The 18,505-nt window shown below is 38.0% G+C and overlaps 1 protein-coding gene across 1 annotated transcript; it reads right to left on the bottom strand.

Moving 5' to 3' along the window:
- Positions 1 to 201: 201 nt before the first annotated feature.
- On the bottom strand, positions 202 to 12,734 carry LOC116303646 (uncharacterized). Its single transcript, XM_031713225.2, has 10 exons — positions 12,504 to 12,734; positions 8,473 to 9,248; positions 8,005 to 8,203; positions 5,918 to 6,037; positions 5,238 to 5,288; positions 4,317 to 4,610; positions 3,132 to 3,485; positions 2,345 to 2,505; positions 1,628 to 1,733; positions 202 to 1,529 (listed from the first exon to the last, which is right to left on the bottom strand). Exons 1-10 carry the CDS (start codon positions 12,589 to 12,591, stop codon positions 1,132 to 1,134), a joined length of 2,547 nt encoding a protein of 848 aa, XP_031569085.1. The 5' UTR covers positions 12,592 to 12,734; the 3' UTR covers positions 202 to 1,131.
- Between the last annotated feature and the right edge of the window lie 5,771 nt (positions 12,735 to 18,505).

The raw sequence follows: 18,505 nt of genomic DNA on the forward strand, positions 1-18,505 counted from the left end.
GGGGAGCTTGCGTACAGGGAGCCCAATTCAAAAGAAAGAAAGAAAGAAAGGAAGGAAGGAAGAAAGAAAGAAAGAAAGAAAGAAAGAAAGAAAGAAAGAAAGAAAGAAAGAAAGAAAGAAAGAAAGAAAGAAAGAAAGAAAGAAAGAAAGAACAATATACGGTTTTGTCAGAAAATCACAAAACTGGCAACTAGACGGAAATGAGGAAATGAGCTAATTTTTAAAAATTTTTTCGTCTTTCGTAAAATATAAGACTCTTTGTTGTCAAGTGGAAATCCCCACCAACCGAAATTTTTATTATAATTTCAGAATTGAAATATAGAATTAACGTGCTCTTTCAATAATAATAATAATAATAATAATAATAATAATAATAAAACTCTAACTAACTGCCTGGTATGTAAGGTTAATCTATATAATGAGTAAATTTATAATATAAAAATGGGAATCATACATCAAAACATACTGCCTGGTATGCAAGGTATCATAGATGGGAATCATAGATCGAAACATTAATAAAAAAATCTTAGTGCTTAGTATGTAAGGTTAAGTTATATTGAGTATAGTTACAATACAAAATATGAATATCATAGAAACATTTATAATTTTTTGGGGGTAGGGATGGAACTAGGTGATCGAGGGAGACCAATAAAAGGAGAAAAAACGCAAAACCCTACAGGTAGTCACGAGTATCGCTGAATTTCACATGATGTCATTTTTTGTCTCGCGCGGAATGTTCAGAATTCTTTCTGGTTGACAGAACATGGTAGTCACTGTTTGACCACCATTTGGAGCAGATGATGAGATTCAAAGACTTTTATCAGCTAGTTGGAGCCCAGCAATAGTAAGAACGAAGCGTACGGTGTACCGCACCGTGCCGTGCCGGTGAATAACCCAACTTCCAACATTCCTAGACTCTTTTAACACTTCTATAAAACCAAAATCAAATCCAGTTTGATGAATATAGATAAGCAAAATGATAGATATATATTGTCTTTTGTACATGGAATAAACAAGCTACTGTGTTCGTGTAATCATGAAATCTCTTGCTTTGCTTAAACACTGGGGATTCCTACATTATTAACGCTACTGTCGCTTGAGTTGGGAGTCCCCACCACCACCGCCACTTTTTTAATATGAAATAAACCAGTAACTGGTCAGAAAAAAGAGGCAAGAAAAGAGTAACAAAGGTACAGAGATCACAGCAATACTAGAATTTGGCTTTTCAATTCTACAGCCTTCTTTTGTCACGTTCCAACGATCTTTATAAGCGAAGCAATACTCGGAAGGTTGTGGTGGCCAGTGAAGGGGAGATTTACTTGGGCAGCTTGTAGGGTTACATGTCAAGTTTCCACGAATCATAGCACACCTATAGGCGCACCATATTTCGTCTTTAAACTTATATACTGGCGCTTCACAGTGGCATCCAACGACCAGCACGAGACCACCTTTGACTGTCTTCCTCAAAAATCCGCCTCCCTGCTCTCCGCCATAAGCACAACGGTCCAGATTCAAAAAGAAACGAACACCTGAAAGAGAGAGAGAGAAATTGTCCAATTTGCAGGAATTACGTTTCAGACCTTAAGGAATTTTAGCTCATATACAACCAGAAAACTCAGTGACATACCATTTGTTCGATTAAAGAAGTGCTTAATCTCTCTTTTCTCAAAAAACTCGCTGAGCTTCTTGTTTATTCCATCGTACGTGAATTCGACGCCGTTCACTTCAACTGACTAGAAAAAAAACACACATAAAAAGGCTTTATTATGAGTCGATCATTCGGGACAGCAGCCAAAAAAGAGCATGCGCATGTTTTAGAACCCCTCCGAATCAGAGCCTGCGTTTTTCGTGGTCAGCACAAAGAAAAGCAAGAGAAACGCGGAGTCTTGGAACAAGATTGAAACCCTCCTCCTCCCCTCCCCCAGTAATAAATACGCCACATTGCCTTGCATTTCCTTTGAAGTTTTAGGGCAACTGTGTGGTGAAATCGTGAATACCGCATTGGTTTTACTAAATTCAGTCATTATGCTCAGCAGCAAACAGCAATAGACATGCGTAAAAATGTGATCCGTGGAATTCCGTATTCATTGAGACAACTCTCTTTCACAATTCTTCAATTAACGCAAACCGGTTCCGTGGATAGCTGGAAACCTGAATTTAGGATTATTCTGGTATACTCGTCATAAAGTAAAGCTCGCAGCGGTATTCGGCTGGTTTCCAATAATAGCAAAAGTCACGGCGGCCATGTTGGATGATATAACAAAAGTGACTGATGACGAATCTTTTGGTCAAATTCATCCAACATGGCGGCTGTGAAAATCATCCAAAATATTCACCATATTACCTTGCCTTCGTCCAAGAATGTGTATTTCAGGTAGTGGTTTGGTAATCCTCCCCGTTCACACCTCCAATACCAGTACATAGTGCCAGAGGCCAGATACTGGTAGAGAAGAAAGCCGACTAATGCTAGAAATAGTAGTGCAAGGGTTCCGAGGCAGTAGATACCTGGAAAGAAGAAGAGTCTCCGTTAGAATTTATGAAATATAATCAGCTGGTAAATGAAAAGCAAGACAATGCTTGTTGGTCAACGGTCCACACCATTCGTGTCGGGGGGACCAATGCAGCTTCAGGGGCACACTTGCTGTCGTTGCAGTGCTGGCAGCTTTGCAAACTAAAGCATTTTCCCACGCTCCCTCCTCTGGGTTGTTTGATTCCTTAAAAGGTAAGTCAGCTGAGGCCCGGTTGCCATGGTTACCTCCTTGATTGGGCGTGGGCCGTCACAACCTGCGCTTACTCGGGTACCTAGCCCAAACTCATTTGTCGATGAATTTTAATTTGCTCTAAATGGTGTTCAAATAACTGCCATGTGCTGTCTTCCAGAAAGAATTGTATCATCCTCGGGAACTCAGGAGTAAAATTCTAGCGTTCGTTTCACGCTTTCACGAGCGACAAAATGTTGGGTTCCCGGGGATGGAATCGTATTGAAAACTTGATTGCGATTCAGCTGATGAACATTCCGCACGAGACAGGAAATGACGTCAAGTGATACCCAGCAATAGAAGCTTTATTTAATATTGAAATATTGATGAAGCTGCTATTACATAATTTTTGCAAAATGTATGGATACTCACGTCTCCAAGTCCTTTTCGAAGAATTTATCACCTGAAGCTTTAGATTACTCTCCATGCCATCCAAGATGGTCTCTACCTCTCTCGCCATCTGCTTGGTGCCTATCCCAAGTACAATACACACAAAACACTTGACAACATTAAGATCCTCGGGGCCTTTAGGTGTTCGTGGTTCCATTGCCATGCCTAGTAACGTATTGTCGTGTACGATCACACCCCCGAGGGGCAGGTGGGATTCTGGGATAGCTACTCCACGCTTTGAGCTTGAAGTATAGATTCTCTCGCCGGTCCGCACGCTTCCTTCTACCTGGACTCCTATCATTCCAATCACACAAACAGCATCGGTTTTGCCATAATCTGTGGGTTTGAAAAAGTAAAAAATATATATGATGAGTGGGGGAAGGATGGGTGAGAAATGGAATAAATAAATGATTGTAAGATGGGATGAACAGAATGCAAAAAACGAGTAAGTAATTGAGTTATGAGTTACTTAGAGTGCGAGTGATGGACAAGATAGAGTGTGCGTGAGATTGAAAGTGCGAATGAGTAAATGAAGCTGAGTAGTGAAGGACGGTTGGACGGAAAGAGGTATGGAGTGAAGTAGGTATAAATGGATTAAGACGAGGCAAGGCGGCAAGGCGGCAAGGAGGCAGGGAGGCAGGGAGGCAAGGAGGTAAGGAGGCAGGGAGGCAGGGAGGCAAGGAGGCAAGGAGGTAAGGAGGCAGGGAGGCAGGGAGGCAAGGAGGCAAGGAGGCAAGGAGGCAAGGAGGCAAGGAGGCAAGGAGGCAAGGAGGCAAGGAGGCAAGGAGGCAAGGAGGCAAGGAGGCAAGGAGGCAAGGAGGCAAGGAGGCAAGGAGGCAAGGAGGCAAGGAGGCAAGGAGGCAAGGAGGCAAGGAGGCAAGGAGGCAAGGAGGCAAGGAGGCAAGGAGGCAAGGAGGCAAGGAGGCAAGGAGGCAAGGAGGCAAGGCGGCAAGGCGGCAAGGAGGCAGGGAGGCAGGGAGGCAGGGAGGCAGGGAGGCAGGGAGGCAGGGAGGCAAGGAGGCAGGGAGGCAAGGGGGCAGGGAGGCAGAAAGGTAAGGAGGCAAGATGGGAGGACTGGGATGAAGTAAAGGAGAAAAGAAGTCAAAATCAAGATCAAACCAGTCCCTACTAGCTGTTGTTAATAACACAATTACTTTGTCATCTTACTTTTGTCATTCTCACTAGGAACTTCGGCCTCGATGTACGCAGACCTACTGATCACACCCGCCATGACGGCATCTTTGATGTTCTCACTACAAAGCGGCTCGATTTTAGTTTTTCCGTCCGAAGGGAAAAACCCCACCACCACCCCCTCCGTCAGTTTTAGGTCCTGTGCCTGGTCTGTCAGACGAATATGGTAAGCGATGTCTCCACGATTCGTCTGGAGCATGTACCCGAAAGTGAGGTGTTCGATGTTGGCACGCTGCGCTTCCAAATGATCCACCACGAGTTTCTCTATTGCTGCGATAGCAACGATTTGAGTTAGAGCTACAATAGCTTGTAAGAGGCATTTAATTATTACGAAAAGGGGAAAAGGGAGTCAATAAAATTGGTTGGGGGAGGTAGTATTGTTTTTGGAGGGTTGCTAAGAAAATACTAAATTTTGTGAAAATACAGGTTGGGCTTGCCAAGATGCTGGGCCAGGGCTACTGTAGGGATACTTGCGCGCCAGAAAGTGGCTCCAGAAAGTGGTCCCAGAGAAAAGCAATCGAGAAGTGGCACTCCCCAGTGAGAATAGAGGAAGTGATTAGGTGGAACTAAGGAGAGTGCATGAGGTAGGGAAACTGTCATGTTTAATCAAAAAAGTGGTCTTAGAGAAGAGCAAAAGAGAGGTGGCGCTCCCCAGTAGGAATAGAGGAAGTGATCTTGTGGAACTGAGGAGATAGAGTCAGTGCATGAGGAAGGGAAACTGTCATGTCTAATCAAAAAAGTGGTCTTAGAGAAGAGCAAACGAGATCTTGTGGAACTGAGGAGATAGGGTGCAGCAAAAACATGGTCCCAGAGCTAGAGAAGAGCAACAACGAGTGATAGGGGATGTGATCTTGAAGGAACGTCACCTCGAAAAACGGGAATGCATTCTATTCTTACCTGCGTTTGTGGAAGTGGTGCTCGTTGAGGTCGATGAACCCACTGGAGAAGCTACAACAAAAGCACCAACCAAAAATTTAACTTCTTTGCAACTGGTAAACTTATTACTACCAATTGAGAGCAATTCTCAATTAAAGATGATATTTGTGACAGAGATTATGCACGATGACGTGAAGAAAAGATGATGATGGCAAAGAAGTCTATCATGGGATATATCAGTGCTTGAGGAAAAAATAAATAAAAAAAGCTCAACGTGTTTATAAGTCTATTGGTATGGTGTATATAGATAGGTGATTACATGAACAGATGATTGAGTGGGTATGTATGTGGTTCAGGTATATAGAGTTGGGCTCAACGTATTTATAAGTCCATTGGTATGGTGTATATAGATAGGTGATTACATGAACAGATGACTGATTGAGTATGTATGAGGCGCAGGCATAGAGTTGGGCTCAACGTGTTTATGCGTCTATTGGTATGGTGTATTTTGATAGGTGATTACATGAACAGATGACTGATTGGGTATGCATGTGGCGCAGGTAAATAGATTTGGGCACGTGTTTGTGGTACAAATGGTGTGTATAGATAGGTGATTACATGAACAGATGACTGATTGCGTATGTATGTGGCGCAGGCATAGAGTTGGGCTCAACGTGTTTATGCGTCTACTTACTGCTGACCTGACGAGTCTGGCTCGTTTTCCACATAACGTCGTGGTGAATATTTTATTGACTTGCTGGGGATTCCACCAGGATGCCAGGTATGAGGCCTTTTAGTGGACACTGATTGCACCTGGGGGACTGTGGACACAATGAGAAGAACAAAGATTAAACTCTTTACTTTGGGCGTAATGTTTTCCCATTTCAGACCACGTGTCATTCTCTCGAGGATAAGATTCTTTGTTTGCGTTATATCCATATTCATGTGTCTTCTCGCGCGCAACCGTTAAACAAAGAAATGATATTCTAGGGAATGACACGTGGTCCGAAATGGGAAAGCATTACGCCCAAGCTATTATTGTAATATATTAATAGATAAATAGATAAAAATTTTATGTGTATATTTTTATTCTAAAACATATCTATCTATCTATTTATATATGCATGTGCTTTTTAAACAATTCTTATCTAATATTTTTATTTCATTTTTTATACATTTATCTTTTCATTATTCAAACACAATTATCATGTGAAGATAAATATTATTCTTAAATATTATTCTTAAATATTATTCTTAAATATTATTCTTAAATATTATTCAAAACTATTATCATTATTCTTATTGTTTTTTTATTTTTTGTTATCATTACTTCTATTTTAAAACATAGCCTTTTATATATATATATTATTATGTATTATTATATTATTATAGGGTCCGAGTTATTCTGTCTTAGGACCATTTTGTTAGTCGTCAACATCGTTTGCAAAAATTTTTTTTTTCGTTTTTTTTGTGTGTGTTTTTTTTTTGTGTGTGTTTTTGTGTGTGTGTGTGTGTGTGTGTGTGTGTGTGTGTGTTTTGTGTGTGTGTTTTTGTGTGTGTGTGTTTTTGTGTGTGTGTGTTTTTTGTGTGTTTTGTGTGTGTGTGTGTGTGTGTTTTGGTGTGTTGTTTTTGTTGTTGTTGTTGTTGTTGTTGTCTTATTTTTTTTCTTCCGAGAAGACAAATTTTAAAAGTTGTTCAATTTAAAAGACATTTTATTAAACTCTTAAATACATTTATTTTAGTTTTACAACTGCTTCTTAAACTACAGTAGGTATCATAGTAAAAACATATAAGTAGTTCAGTAGTTAAGTTAATCTCGTATTTAGAAAAATATAGACTAGATTGTTCATTTTCATTAATATATATTAAAGTGATAATTAGTGAGTGTGTCAACCACTTAGGAGTTCGTGAATGCAATGGACTATTTCGAGGATGCGATGGCATTCTTGAAATGCAAGGCATTAATGTGTCGCCCAGGGGGCAAAACGAAACAAAAACAAAAGTTTGAAATGACGGCCCCACGATATTTGATAAATTTTTGTGTATTTATTATATCATCTCTTGTCAAGATGTTTTGTTGCGAACCGTAAATATCAAACGACGCCATTATTGTAACAAACGGCTTTGACCCCTGGATGACCCACAATGCCTTATGGTTCAAGATGGCCGCCGAATCTCGTCGAAGTAGTCTATTGCTTTCCCTGGAGATCAACTCGAGTTAGGAACACTAGAGAGTTTTGTATGACTGTAAAAATTTGGTGAATGGCAAAGTCACGGTACAGCATTGTCGATACCAGTTTGACCAATCACAGCGCGAGAATACTAGTGATTGCTACTTAAATAGAACGCTAAACAAGGTTATTTACAGTCATACAAAAAATAGCAGTCATGTTTTGACCATAATCCTTTGCGAACCCTTAATACCATCTTAAGATGACCTGCATCTGCTATAACAAAACACTTTCTTATATTTGAAGCTGAAAAACATTATAGCCTGCGTAGCAGCGCTTTGGGGAGGAGGGAGGGAATGAAAATTGGAGAGGAACTGAGGAGGAGGGAGAAAAAGGGGCCCTTTTCTTCCCTCTTCCCCAGTCCCCCTCGTCTTCCTTTTCCCCTTCCCTTTCCCCAAAGCGCCGCTACGCAGGCTATAAACTTTACAACTTGTGTATTATTTGATCCTATCTTAAGTGGCTCGGACCTCTAGCATATTGGGGTTCGTAAAGCATTGTGGCACAATACATGGCTGCCATTTTTTTCGGTACAGTCCACTTGTTTTTATTTTTCTGACCATCATCCTGGAGTGTTCTCTTGAGCGTCCGGATGAGAAACGGCTTGGAAGTGATCTTCTCGCTAACGTCACCATTTTTGAACACGACTTGGGCCAGGATCTCGAACATATTTCGTTCGTTCATTTCGACTTTGGCCAGCTCGTAAACAGGTCGTTCCTTCCCTTGGTAGACGGAGTCTAGGTCGACCACGTAAAGCCACTGAAATATGAATAATTTGATACATACGATTTAGCAATCAATATTATAAAATAACTGTAATTAGTACGATAGAGGCTTTGCACCATCACGTGACGGCAGCCATGTTAGATGGAGGAACGATACAATTGTTTTACGTGAGAAAGAATTCAATTCCCGAGAGCAATGGGATTTTACTGTTCTGCCATCTAACTACAGGTAGTCCAAGCTGTATCATGGGCGCCGACACGTGATAGTGCAAAGCCTCTATAAATTATTTTATTTTGTCTTACCTGATTATGAGTGTGTCTTAACAAAGTTGGCTTTTTAAGTTCAACATCACCATTCTTGTCATTACACAGCGTCGCGGCCTGTGGTTCGCGACGTACCCACACCCTAAGCTCAGCAATCGGTTTATCAGAGTTAACTGAAATTTTCACCTTTCCATCAACAATCCTTTGCCTCGCTTTCTTGTCTTTACGACTCTGTTGTTTCTCAAAGATTCGGTCCTTGATTTGGATGAACTCAACCTGTAGACTATGTAGATAATCGTGGACATCAAAGTTCGGGTCCAGAGGAATGGTTGGTTCGATGTTAAGTGGATCATTGTCTTCCTCTGATGTAGTCGAGAAGTCTGACAAAACCCCAGCTGACCCCATACAGGCGTTGTTGTAGCTCGACCTATCACTAAGAAATCCTGGACCCGTGCTTTGCAGCGGAAAAGACGCTGAGATTTCGTCTTGTAAACAGTTTTGAGATACATGGTTCGAGAAGGTAACGCAATCGTGCAGGGATCCCGAACTGTGGAAGCTGTTCGAGCTACCACTGTCTAGAAATTTCTGCTGATAGCGTCCGCTCCTTGGGAAGGACTGTGTTGCTTGTAGCATCGTAGGGTGCTCTGAAGTACTGTTATCAGAAATACTGCTACCGATAAACGAGCCGGATGAAGCCGAAGAAGTGGAGGTTGTAAAGTCAGCGTGTTGGGTGGATGAAGTCGTGATGGTGTGAATTGGGTCAAATTGTCCATTCTCAGCATCAAAGTAATTTTCAAAATCATCAGGAAAGCTTTCTGTAAACATATGTGAATAAACCATAATTAAATAAAAATTTTAAATCATGTGTCTAGTGGCAAAAGTTTTCCTAGCTAAGGCTGGTTTGCAATCTTGATTCCCAAGAAAATATTAACAGTAGACATGGCCGCCATGTTGGGCGACTACAAACTTTTCCAAGATGGCGGCTACGAGGCCGGTGATCATTTGAGAATAAATGATTTGATAAATGATAATACAACGAGGTAGACCAGTCAAAGAGTGCATATTGTGTATAATAATGGTTAATAAAGTAAGCAAGCCGAATACGCATCAGTTTATTTGGGATATATTAAATAAAATAAAATATATTAGCATTTCAAAATGTCAAAATCACAATATCCAAAAGTGTAGCAATATGAATAAACATTTTAGCAGGAAACATTTCGTGTTAAATAGTTAGTAAAGATAAAACTAAGAAACAAAGACCAATTAACAAAGAGTGATAACGTTGAATACAATTTTTTTTCGTTAGTTGTCTTCAAAAATCATTGAGTTTGATTGGGAGTTACAATCAGACACCGTGTCGCAATGATTTGCGAGAAACTTTTTTCTGTTTTGACGTATATTTGACCTTTACTACTTCGTCCAACAGCCTAAAGCCGTATTGGCTGTGGTGTCATCTAATCTACACCACATTAGTTTCGAAAGCAAAGCCAGAGATTTTTTTGCGTATTTCTTTCTCAAATACCGAGTTCCTTTAGTTATTTCAAGGATTGGTTTGGATGACAAGATGTCAAACTTGACCAAAAAGCGTTACGGACGTCTATCGATAAATGAAAGCTTTCTTTGAGCAGGTTTCGCTTCTTTGGGCTGACACATTCCATAAAGAAAACAATCAAATTATTATTATGGTTTCTACAATGTGCATGGTTGGAAAATGTAAGATGTAAATACGCAAGCAAAGAAGCTGACCGACAAGAACTATATCAAGTTAATAGCCGATTTTTCACGAAGTTTTTTAGGTGTTCATTGTAAATGACAGTGAAGGACGTTGTAACAATTTACTCGACACTCCAATGAATTGTTACATTGTTTACTAACTAGCAATAAAATAATATTACTATATGTACTATTGATATTAAACATTGGCAAGTTTTACCATTTTACGATGCAAAACTAGTTTTGTTTCAGTTTAGTTGGTTATAACATTCATTACTTTTTGCATTACACCTGTGTCTCCGTTGACAACCGACAAGCGCCACTAAAATTTGTACGAAAAGCTAATTGTCAAACAATAATCCAATTACCCAATTCTTTATATTTTTCGATGCTACAAAATTGCTTAAGCTTCAATGGGGATATACCAGCAATAAAAAAGGAAAAAAGGGACAAAAAGAAGAGATTTTGAGACGGCCAAGAACACTAGTACGGAAGGAAGTCAAGCCATGACCTTTTTACACAATAAAACAAAGTGTCACATCAGTCGTTTGCGAGTCGTTGTTGACCAAAAATTATGACCCTTCAGCCAGCGCTTGTCTAGACGAGTGCCAATCAAGCTAATTCTACCTGCGATTGGTTAATATCATGGTGTGTACGGGTCAAAAAAGAAAAGTAAAAGTTTTTCAGCTGACAGATCGTACTTTACAGTAAATCGTTTAATGCACTCTAAGCTTTACTCGATGTAAACACTTCTAATACATCTAGGTAAATACTAGGTTTTTGAATAGTAAGTAAAATTCTTGGTAATTTTTTTCTTCTGAGCAATTAAAGCAAAGCTGTTTATAATTTTTTTTCGTTACTGGGCTAGTTTCATTTTCATTTATTTGTTGTTGTTTGTTCAAATATTACTTTTTACCAAAATTACATCCGAAAAAAAAAAAAAATCGACAATTTTCGTTTTTAAAGTTCTAAAGAAATTTATTTTCTCTGCAAAATAAAAAGAAGGCAAATTAACTAATTTTACTGTAAATCTACTGGATATTGTGCATTTTTTCAAGTAAAAACTTGATTTAGCACGGTCTCCTGAATATTTCTCAAGAACATTTCTCGGATTCTGCTAACGAAAAATTCACCCTATATAGGTATAATCACCATTGTTATAAACTTAGTACTTTTTATTAGCAAATATATTGTTTTAGTCGATGAATGTTCGTTGTCAACAGAGTGATTTCGTGATTACGTCGCACCTGTTAGGAAACATTCCAGTCGCTGAGACAGGTTGCACTGAGACAGGAAGTCGTCCGTCTGCTATTCATTCATTCGATCATTGTTTTTTTTTTCACTCACGTTCAACATTATTTACAACCATTACTTACTTAAACTTTAGTTTTCTGTAATACTTTAATCAGTTTTAGGAGTTTTTGAACTCTGGAATTTGAAAAGATTATCTGATTCGACAATGTCATCGATCATGCTATAATTTCATTGTACTTTGGATAAACATCATGATTATCATTGTTTTTGCCATTCTTATATGTTGTTTGTTTTTGAATGTCATGATTAACAACCATTTGTATATCGTTTTAAAAATTACGGACAAAGATTTTTACAAAGATTTCAATTTGGAACAAGTGCAACAAAGAGATCGTCATGTAAACCCGATATAAATACAAATTAATACTATTAGTACAAATAATTGCAAAACGGTCATAAAAATTGCTTACAATTGAACACTGACTTTTTCCCCAAAAAACCACTGCTAAAACTGCCATTAACAAATCTTGACAAACTTTTCGAGTCAATTAGACAAATTGACCTTGCAAGTCACGTGACCCATGTTACACAAGGTTAAACATTTTCGTGACTCGAAATTGAATCTAGATCTTCCTTGGTGTGAAAGATGTATGTTAATGCTAAGAGATCACCTTACAATTGTAGTATTTGGAGCTCGTTAATTTTTTTCAGTTGAAAAAGAACAAAAAAATGGCGAATTTTGTGAAGGAATTTGACTTCACTTTCTTTTTTAATTCACACGTTTTGCTAAAATTAAAAACGGGAAATAATTGGTCTAATTCATATAGAAATGGCATTAAATCTTTGACAATTTCTAAACCAAAACCTTCGTGTGTCAACTAAAGCGACTAAAAAAGTTGTTTGACGAAAAAGAATACTAACAAGAAAAGTAGAATTTCTTTCAATACGTGGTTGCCGCCATGTTTGTTCAGTTTACTCATGAAAAAAAAAACCCTCTCATTTACCACAACACTTGGTTCCATTTGATTCATAAGGTCTCAACTGGATGCCAATTTGTGTAGCATTGAAAAGATTTCATTAAGGAAATTTAAGATTCTAACCTTCAACAATGGTCTCAATAAAAGTATTTGTTCCACTAGGAAGTAACGGTTCTTTCATCAAGTGCCTTCTTCCTCTACCTCGATCCATAGCTGCTATTGATTTAAACCAAAAGAAACCTTATCAAATTTTCAAGAACTTCTGCCTTGCTTTATACTGTAATATTACTCAGCGTTACAGGTCCTGACTGTAGTTTCGCTACCAATCAGAGACAGTGAGTTGTGTTTGGCGAACCGTCAATTCCAATCGATTATATATGCAGCTTCAACTACCTTACGGGTTTTCCCTGAATATCATTTGCTCGTCTATTCTTGGCTGGTGTATTAGTTACAGCGCTAGTGAAGTGCTGAATCAACTGCGTCACACGTAGGGATCGATACCATACATTAGAATTCTTATGTATTTTTTGTTTATGTATAGAAATGTTTGTTTTATCAAACCTTAAAAATCATTTTTCGAGGCTTGAAGTTGACTCTGCCAGTAAAACTTTGCAATAAATACTTTTATATGTTTAGAAAATAAGTTGTCTCGCATACTATACGTAAAAAAAATTTTTTGTACGGTCAGATCCCGCCTCCTAACTTTTCGATAAATCAGATCTCTGTTACCTTTTCTGTTTATTTTTCGTTAACTAAGCTTTTGAGACAAGTAAGCACAGCAAATTAAAAATAATTATATAAAAAGTATTCTTTTATTCTGCCGACAACGATTTTCCTGGAAAATATCTAAGTTGAATCGGGAGAAACTTGAGGTATTTTTTTTACAAATATAAAACTCAAAACATGTAATGTTTAGCTACATCTTTGAAATATATTTTTAAATAAAAATAAACAAGCAATCACAGTAATTACTTCCTTTTAATTAGCATACAAATACTTGAACTTCCACAACATCCGCTCGGATTCAAAACGTTGCATTCCGGGACATTGAAATGGTTTCCGTCAAGTGGTGTGATTGGACGGTTGTTGGTGTTGTTTCTGGTTTTCTATTGGATTAGACTACCGGAAGTCATTGGGACCGGTTTTGTGGTGGCGTACGGCATTTTGCCCTCACACCAATGGACTCCGATCTGCTTCCAAGGTATAATTTATATCAAAAAAAATTAAAAAGTTTTCTAACTTCAAACTACAATGTCAAAGAATTATACTCATTTATTGATAGAGAACGGGAGGCTCGTCAGCTGGCGAAGGACAAATGTACAGACTTCATGAAAGATAAAAAACATGAGAAACTTGCGACTATAAGAACATCCGCGTTAGCAAACAAGACAACCTGGTTATAATTAGAATATTGAAATAAATAAACTTGAAAATCCATTAAGATAAATGAGCAAGCAAACAAATAACGAAAGTAATTATTAGAGTGTTTTTCTCATGAGTGGGAAATATACGATACTGACATACAACAACATTATTTCATGCCGTAACATTGAAAAGACTTCCCATTGATTTTCCAGTAATTTAACCAATCACAACGCGTAAGTACGGCTACTGAAGTTACGGAACGGCTAAAGCACGGCTACGAATTTATCCTTTCTCATTCATATGAAAACCGCGCGTGCTCCGAACATACTAAAAGAATTTACCTGTTCCCTGAGCCATCTTGAAAGGTAGCCGTGCCTTTACATCGAAGCGAAACATGCGAATAATTGTCCAAGGTGTTGAAAAAGATCTCAACCATTGCAAGCTCACCGTTCGTCTTGCTGCGATGCAAAGGCACGGCTACCTTTCAAGATGGAGCAGGGAACTGTGAAAGGGATCATGGAAAGTAGAATACGGATAAAAAATGAAATGTTTATTTATGTTTTCAAGGGAACATTGAAAGACTCAAAGAAAAAGTTAGACAAGAAAAGGAAAGAAAGCCTCTAAACTTACTATAAACAAACACAACAATTATTACAAACTAATATAAAATGAATAAACAATAACATAAGGCAATTGCTGAAAACAAACTCAAATCTTTCAACATAAATTAGTTTTCTGCAGCGTAAAAGCTCTAACCATTTTTTTCTCTCTTAGTTAATGCATAAATGAAAAAAGTCAAATGAGATTGAGAAGATGCTGCACGACCGAGCTGGGCTGACTATATATGGAAATGTGGTTTTCAATCGTTCAATAACAAAACTGAGACATGGCCGTCCCATCTTGTTTGATAAGAGTCAATATGGCGATAACGAAAACCAGCTAAAACGTTGTATGATTATGAATTATTTAATGCCGTTGAAAATACTACAACAAAATATAGGATGTGCTTTGTCCAAGCTTGGTTTATGTACTGGATGTACGCGTTACGATATACAGTAAAATGTATTTGTTAGGGAAAACCGAGATGGGGTCCCTGTGGTTAGCCAAGACGTGAGCCAGAATTAAAGACTGTTATGTTGGTAGCCACTTCCTGTTTACGAGCTTACACAGTATAGACGAATTTCACGGCAGCCATGTTGAAGAGCAAAAGAAAGAATTTTCTGCTTCGAAAAAATAAAAATTCTTTTAGTGCAAATATATTAGATTGTTTCCGCCCTACAACATGTCTGCCGTGAAAGTCCTCCTCGGTTCGCACGTACCATAAAAGGTTAACTGGAAAATGTAAGCCGCTTTTTATATATTTTTAATTATTCGCTCTGTTCTACGTAAGGGAAACTAAAGATTATACTAAAATTAGAAAGTATTCTCAGAAACCCTCTGATTAGTGACCTCAGTACGCGAATCTAAACCTATTTTCTTTCGTGAAGCTACAACTTCCCGTAAAAGAATTTTTAGCCTTACTGTTATGCTTTTCTTTCCTTTCAGTTTTTCTTTTGATGTGGGAGTTTATGTTATGGGGGCGGGGGGTAAACCTGGGGGAAAGAGCGATGATCAATCCTAACCGGACGAAGCGAAAGGGAATGAAAAAGATAGCGGTTGGAATATTACGGACTGCATAACTTCCTTAAAAAAATGTCTACTTCTTTGAAATTAATGTCAAGAAGGTTTTCGCTAGCTAGGGTCAGATTTCCAGTCGTCAGGGCTCCAGGGTTTTTAGGGTTCATGAAAAAAAAAATTCATCCATTTCTGTACGTATTTTTAGGCTAGTGCATTTGGCATGTCTGCGAAACATCAGAGTATATCCCACCATTGACCAGTGCTCACAACATGACTTGAATCAACTTTCTTTGGGGGAGAAAGATGTGCTAAAGGATGAGCGAGATCAGTAGTGTTCATCAAGTTCACGGCTTAATAATTGCACATGAAGACATCATTAAGGGCAAGGCACGGCACAGCACGTCCTTCCAGTGAATTTTTTCACAGTTATACGAAATCTGCTCTACTTTATGGCTCTTGATCCACAATCATCCACTATGTCAATTTGTATTCTCAAACTTGCAAAGCGTGACTTTGGATTTCGATACTTCTTCAGAGTGCGGATTTTTCATTTCCTAAAATTAACGGTTCACGAGAATCTCATAAGGGCTCTAATTTAACAAGGTTTTGCTTTAATTAGATATTTTTAAAGCAAAATAGCTTGGTGTAATCACTTCACTGACTCATATAGACTGACATTTTTGATATTACCTAATTGGTATACACCCATTTCGATAAACATTGTCATAGCCAAAGGCGATAGGCGATTGGCGAAAAGCGATAAGAAATAGGTCTATCTAAGATCCACGAATCACTCTGGAAGGACTTGTGTTTCTGCTTCATATTCTCGTCAAGAACATGGATCTTAGTGTTGAGACTGATTCAATGTTGAAGTATATTATCGTACGTATGTTTCATTATTATAGATGTTTTGTATCAACCACGCAATACTTTTTTTTTCAATGTTCTTTGTATTCAACGAAACTATTTTCATGTCGGAATGACCTAGTATCTCCTATCGCCTTTGGCGATGACAGCGTTTATTGAAATATGTGCATACGCCTACAACAGTTATTTCCATCGATCTAGGGGGGCTTTAAGATCAAAATAAATAAATAAATTGTGGTCTAATAAATTTATATTTGTTATTTCTATATGACAACATTCTTACAATTAGTAGTATTATACAGTAATAAATAATCTGAGCAAATTATTAAAATAATATTTAATATCATACTGATACTTATCCGTTTTGTTTGACTAGTGTCTGCAAACTGCTAGTCTTCATCAAGTGATAGCGTAGACTGGATGGTGTTTCTGTTATGTCGTTATATCGATATGAATTCAAAGTACATGGTTAAATAATAAATAAATAAATAAATAATAATGATAATAAATAAAATCTAAACTTTTTTATGTTATTACCAAAAACAAAAACAAAGGCAAAAAACATCCTTATGTTCTAGATTCGGGGTAAACAGTTCCAGTTCATCAATAATTGTCTGCTCGAGTTCGATCCTTTATTTCTTTAAAATCCTCGCGAAAATTTCAAATGCCTCGGCTACACCTCGGGATTCGAAATTCCACTCGGATTTTGAAACCCCTATCGAGTACAGAGACTCGTATTTGAAACATTACATGAAGAAATATAGCTCAAGGGAATGAATAACACATGGTTCAAATTGCCTTATTTCAAATCTATCAAAAGTTACTTTTAAATCTATCAGAAGTTAAGGATTAAATTATTCTTAATCAATAATAAATAAAGATAAAAATAAAAATAAAGAAACAAACCCCAATAAATTAAATAAATTCGTACCCAGGTCTCCACGGTCGGCAATTTCTCAACGTTTCACGAATGGGTGATTTCAAAACACTGTTTTGAAGTCACCTATTCGTAAAATTGTTTGTAGAACAAAGAAATTTCTTGAGTTGGAATGGGTGTGCAACGAATACACTCCAAGCATCAACGGCTAGCCGAAGAAATAACGGCGACGAGTTTCTGTCATCGCATTCAGAAGCTTTTGTGTTTTCAAGTGTTCAAAGTACTTGATTATAGCAGCCTTGAGTGTGAAGTAATTCAATAAACGAGACAAAGGGAGCCATACCAGGGAGTGCCATAAGTGTTGGGATCAAGAGCACTCAAATATAACTTATCGCCAATATAACACGCCTATCCCAAACATCTAGGTCATAGGTGTTGCGTGACGAGAGCACTAATTTTCTTAAGTTATTTCTGTCAAACGCTTCAGAAAACACGTCGACATATGAATTTAAAAATATATATTATAGAATAATGAATACTACGAAATGTTCAGCTTTTTTTTCTATCTCTAATTTTTTTGGATTCTAAACTTGCCACCCTTTTCGTTACATTTCTTACCAGTCTCTTTCTGCTACTCGTTTTGTCTTTGCCGCGCGCACCGATAAAATGGGTCCAGGTTTGGACTAAAGTTCTCGCTGAAAACAGTTTTCAAGTCGTTATGAAATATTGCATTGGCTTTGCCGACTTTTTGTTGCCAATCAGTCTTAAAACTAATCTTGCTATTGAAAAAGGGAATGAAGTGCAGGACCGTGATTTTAGGTTAGATTACTCCACTATAGAAGTATGACAGTAGAGCAATGTACAGGGCTGTCAACCCCCGAGATATTCAAATCTGGAGAATTGATAGGGAAGGGACATGACGTCACAGCGCTTCAAAAAACACGCGAAAAGACGTCTTTCGCTTTGTAACATTTGATGTGATTGGTTTATTTTTGACCAATCAGATTATTGCTTATATTACAATGGCCTGCTTGCAAGAACACTTTTTGAGGAACGTTTTGATTTTGTTAGCGATTTAAAATAACACAAACAACACAAAATAATTGGAATTTTATTGTGAAAGTCGAGTCTTACAAGAAATGGTCAGCTTCGGGGATTATCCGGGAGATTTGAGACTCTAATCTGGAGACCGGGAGATACGGTCCAAAATTTGGAGACTCCCGGTTTATCCGGGAGAGTTGACAGCCCTGAATGTACGCCACTTACAGTGATACAGCTACCTAAGAATACACCATTTTCGAATTAGTCAAATACCACTGTGTTCCTTGATTACAGACTCATTTAAATAGGGTTAGCATCATTTCAATTTTAAAATGTTTACAAATACCAACCACGGGTA

The sequence above is a fragment of the Actinia tenebrosa genome, unplaced genomic scaffold (genome assembly GCF_029948245.1).
Source record: "Actinia tenebrosa isolate PJP-AT-01 unplaced genomic scaffold, QUT_ActTen_1.0 PGA_scaffold5__44_contigs__length_20552954, whole genome shotgun sequence".
NCBI lineage: Eukaryota > Metazoa > Cnidaria > Anthozoa > Actiniaria > Actiniidae > Actinia > Actinia tenebrosa.